This window comes from Photinus pyralis, unplaced genomic scaffold, assembly GCF_008802855.1.
Source record: "Photinus pyralis isolate 1611_PpyrPB1 unplaced genomic scaffold, Ppyr1.3 Ppyr1.4_LG4, whole genome shotgun sequence".
NCBI classification, from domain to species: Eukaryota; Metazoa; Arthropoda; class Insecta; order Coleoptera; family Lampyridae; genus Photinus; species Photinus pyralis.
The window spans coordinates 13474729-13478415 of NW_022170511.1; the positions used below are offsets into that span (position 1 = coordinate 13474729).

The 3687-nt window shown below is 40.7% G+C and overlaps 1 protein-coding gene across 1 annotated transcript; it reads left to right on the plus strand.

Annotated features, from left to right (window-relative positions):
- The first annotated feature begins 476 nt into the window (after positions 1–476).
- On the plus strand, positions 477–2746 carry LOC116168820 (CDK5RAP3-like protein). The gene is made up of 2 exons (XM_031484809.1): positions 477–1436; positions 2068–2746. The coding sequence occupies exons 1-2, from the start codon at positions 575–577 to the stop codon at positions 2706–2708; spliced, it is 1503 nt and encodes a 500-aa protein (XP_031340669.1). The 5' UTR covers positions 477–574; the 3' UTR covers positions 2709–2746.
- The last annotated feature ends 941 nt before the right edge of the window (positions 2747–3687 follow it).

A 3687-nucleotide genomic window follows, 5' to 3' on the forward strand; every position in this document is an offset into this window, starting at 1 on the left:
TGAGAAACCCTACTGGAAGCTTTTAACATCGCAATGGAGGGCCAGAGAAAAGATCAGTCTTACTTAAGTGACCTCCATAGTTTTTTTAGCTCATTTGTAGTTTTTGGTGAACTTCATATTGGTTGATCAAACTTTAGAAAAGGCAAGTAAGTGCCTATGAAATCCCTAGAAAGCACTTCGAGAAGGCTGAAAAAATATCAGAAAGCGCTTCTCCGCTGTCTTTCATTGGGGTTCCAGGTTCTTTTAGAAGTTTTGTAGGCATTTTCCAGGGCGTTCTATGGAGTTGTAGAAAACGATTTCTATTAAGTTTCTTCTCCATGGAAGAAGCGGCATCCACACAAAATAATTTCCTTGCCATTGAATACAAACTCTCATTTAAGTATGCTGGTGAGATAACGTTCATGCAGGTAGCACCCTATATATATTAGTAACATAAGTGGCATCCCTGTTGTTCCTACATATCGGCAACAGTTGGCAATTATGATTTTTCTTGACAAGTCACTTTTTAGGTTATGAATCTGTTATTTTATTTCCATATGTTTATTTTTTAAATAATTTCCTGGCAAGTTTAACCATGGACGAACAGAATATTCCAATTGACATAAATACCACAAAATTATTGGACTGGTTAATAAGTAGAAGGCATATCAGCAAGGATTGGCAGAATGACATCTTGAAGATACGCGAAAAGATTAATAACGCCATTCAGGACATGCCCGAGCATCAGGGCGTCATCGAGCTACTTTCCGGGCAGCACATCAATTACTTTCACTGTCTAAAAATCATCGAGATTCTCAAGGAAACGGAGGCAGACACGAAGAACTTGTTCGGGCGGTATGGCTCGCAGCGTATGAAAGATTGGAAGGACATTGTACAGATGTACGAGAAGAATTCATTGTACTTAGCCGAGGCCGCTCAGGTCTTGATACGTAACTCGAACTTCGAGGTGCCCAGTTTGCGCAAGCAGGTAACCAAACTCGAACAGGTGCAAGCCGAGTGCGAGAAGAAGATTAAGGAGTTAGGCAAAACCGAAACGTTCACCCTAGGCGAATTTAACGCGTCCTGTAAGCAGTTGGGTATCGCAGGGAAGAACATTAAAAAAGAGCTGACGACTCTACTGAACGACTTGCCGGAAATCTACGAGAGGGCTGCTAAGAAGACGAAGTCGCTTACGCCTACGTTAACACTTCACAACGCCTATTTACAGTATCACGGTTACGGAGACGTGCATTCCAACGCGTTACCCGTTCTCAGCTATGTTATCGAAAAGGGGAACACGACGACCTACGAGTACACTTACGGGGAGAAGCCGATTTCGATCGAGCTTCCTGATGTGAAGCTTGAGATTGACGAGGAGCCTAAAGTTATGGAGACCATAGACTTCGGTGATGAAATCGACTTCGATATCAGCCCGGAGAAAAGCGAAATTGACTGGGGTATGTAGGTAGACCTCTGGGTGCACAGTGCAATTTCCTGAGGGAGTACACCAAAAATACACCAACTGATGATACTACAGTCTTGACTTCTTTACTTGGTTTTTGATTTAAACAAACTGCCTTTGTTGTCATTTCAAATGTAAAAGTGGCTTTTTGGTGGTGGATAAGTTCACTTTATCAGGTACTTGGAAAAACCTTAAAGAATGGCCCACTACTTCTCAATAGACACACCGCTCAAACTACTTCTCCGTACACATGACACAAACTTGAGCTTTACTCGAACAAAACTTTCTTCTACAAACACTTTACAACCACCAGGACTGACTGTCTTTTGTCCCTTTAACGTCTCTTTCACTTTTTCAAATCATTCTGCCATTCTACAATTTTGATCCTATTTCTTTTTTATTTTGTCTGTGTTTGTCCCGCCGAACACTTGCTTATCTTAAATTAATTAGCTTTTATGAACTTCTTATCGCATGACCGGATTTAAATGAGATAAACCCTAAAAAACAACGCAATTATTTCCAGATCTTATTTCCCTAATCTTACCCAAAATCTAATGAACAAATAAAAATCAAAATACACGTCGATCATTTAACCCAAAATCCAAATTAACGGGTTTCCTTTACAGGTACCCTGAGCAGTACCGACGACGGCTTCGAAATCGTGGATCACACGGACCTCGACGCCAACATGGACGACACCGGAATTGTGGTCGAAAAATCCGGTATCGACGGCGGAATAGCGCGCGGCCACCAGGCGTTCACGCTTCTCGACAATCCGAAGACGCGCGACCAATTCTTAAATGATCTGATGGAACTGGAAGCCTTCCTATTGCTCCGAATGTACGAGAAGTCGAACGAGTCGGAGGACGTCCTCGACATTTCGCAGATGCAAGATCTGCCCTCCGAATTTCAAATGCAGACAGTGGAATCGCTGACGTCGATGCTCGAGTGCATCAGAGGCGTTCTGAACGAGGTCACGTCCAAACGGACGCAGCATTTGCATAACGTGAAACATTTCCCGAAATACATAGACATGCTTACGGATAGTTTGTTGCAAAAGTTGTCGTCGGTGGATCGTATCAGGGATACCAAGGGTGTTTTAGAGGGAAAGATTAAGGATGCGAGAAGTCAAACGGAGCAAATGTTGCCAATTATCGATACGGTTATTAGGAATACAAAAATGTTGCAGGAGCAGGTTGCGGATGATATATCCAAGAAATATAAGGGTAGAATTGTAAATATTATCGGAAGCGTTAACATGTTATAACTTAATCTTGCAAATATATGTATATAAATGTTGAGGAATTAGTGAAACAATTATTTAATTTCCTGTTGGCATCTGCTGCAAAAAAAATCCCAATATTGACTTACAATTATTCAATTCGAGAGAAAAACAACTCTTAGGTACGAATAAAATAATCGGGCATGAAGACTCTATCTGGGTCGCACTTTGGATTCGTATAAACACAATTGATTGGGAACGACAAAAATTTATTCCAAAAGAAAGAGAAGCTTGTGAGAGGTTCCACCCTGTATATACAACTTACGACACATTTTTGAGAGTTGACAACCATGCAATTTCTAGGTGGGGAACCAAGGATACTTATATTATATAGTATCCTTGGTGGGGAACAGCTGCTTACGCCATCTAGAAAAGCACGAACGTGGGTTACGTTGGGCGTCTTGTCTTGAATGGCGGTCGTGTACGCGTCGCTCCATAAATGTTTGTTGTTATTTTGTGTGTTTTTAATGCATTGGCAAAGGCGCCGGGCACAACCGTTTCTACTAAAAACTTGACACAAAGATAATTTATATTTCTGTATTTTAAAATTTTAAAAAATTTACTTACTCTCCTACTTATGTTATATGTACATAATAAATACCTAACTACGAGCAGTGCAAACTTAAAATTTCTCAAGAAGGAAAGAAATAAGGTGTAAAAATACTCTAAATTCATCCTCAATCGAATAAACCCGTACAAGACAACGAAAATCAGAGGCTTGTACTCCTACCTTTTTGTTGTATTTACTTATTAAAGTAGGTATATGACATTTCTAGGGGTGGCATTGCCCCCCCCCTAAATTGTTCCCGCCGGGGCAGGTGTCCCTGTGCCCCGGCGCCAATGTGCATTGGTAGTAATCTTTGCATTTCTTTATATCGTATTTGTGTTTTGTATGCCATATTTTATATTTTGTGTGTGATTGAATCTTTGTTTTTGAAATTTACTTGGTTTAACCGCAATGCAG

What these genes read in the sequence shown, in the direction of transcription:
- LOC116168820 (XM_031484809.1), top strand. Translation starts at nt 575, where the DNA reads ATGGACGAACAGAATATTCCAATTGACATAAATACCACAAAATTATTG. An exon ending in GAAAAGCGAAATTGACTGGG is followed by an intron (nt 1,437 to 2,067) that starts GTATGTAGGTAG and finishes TTTCCTTTACAG; the next exon opens with GTACCCTGAGCAGTACCGAC.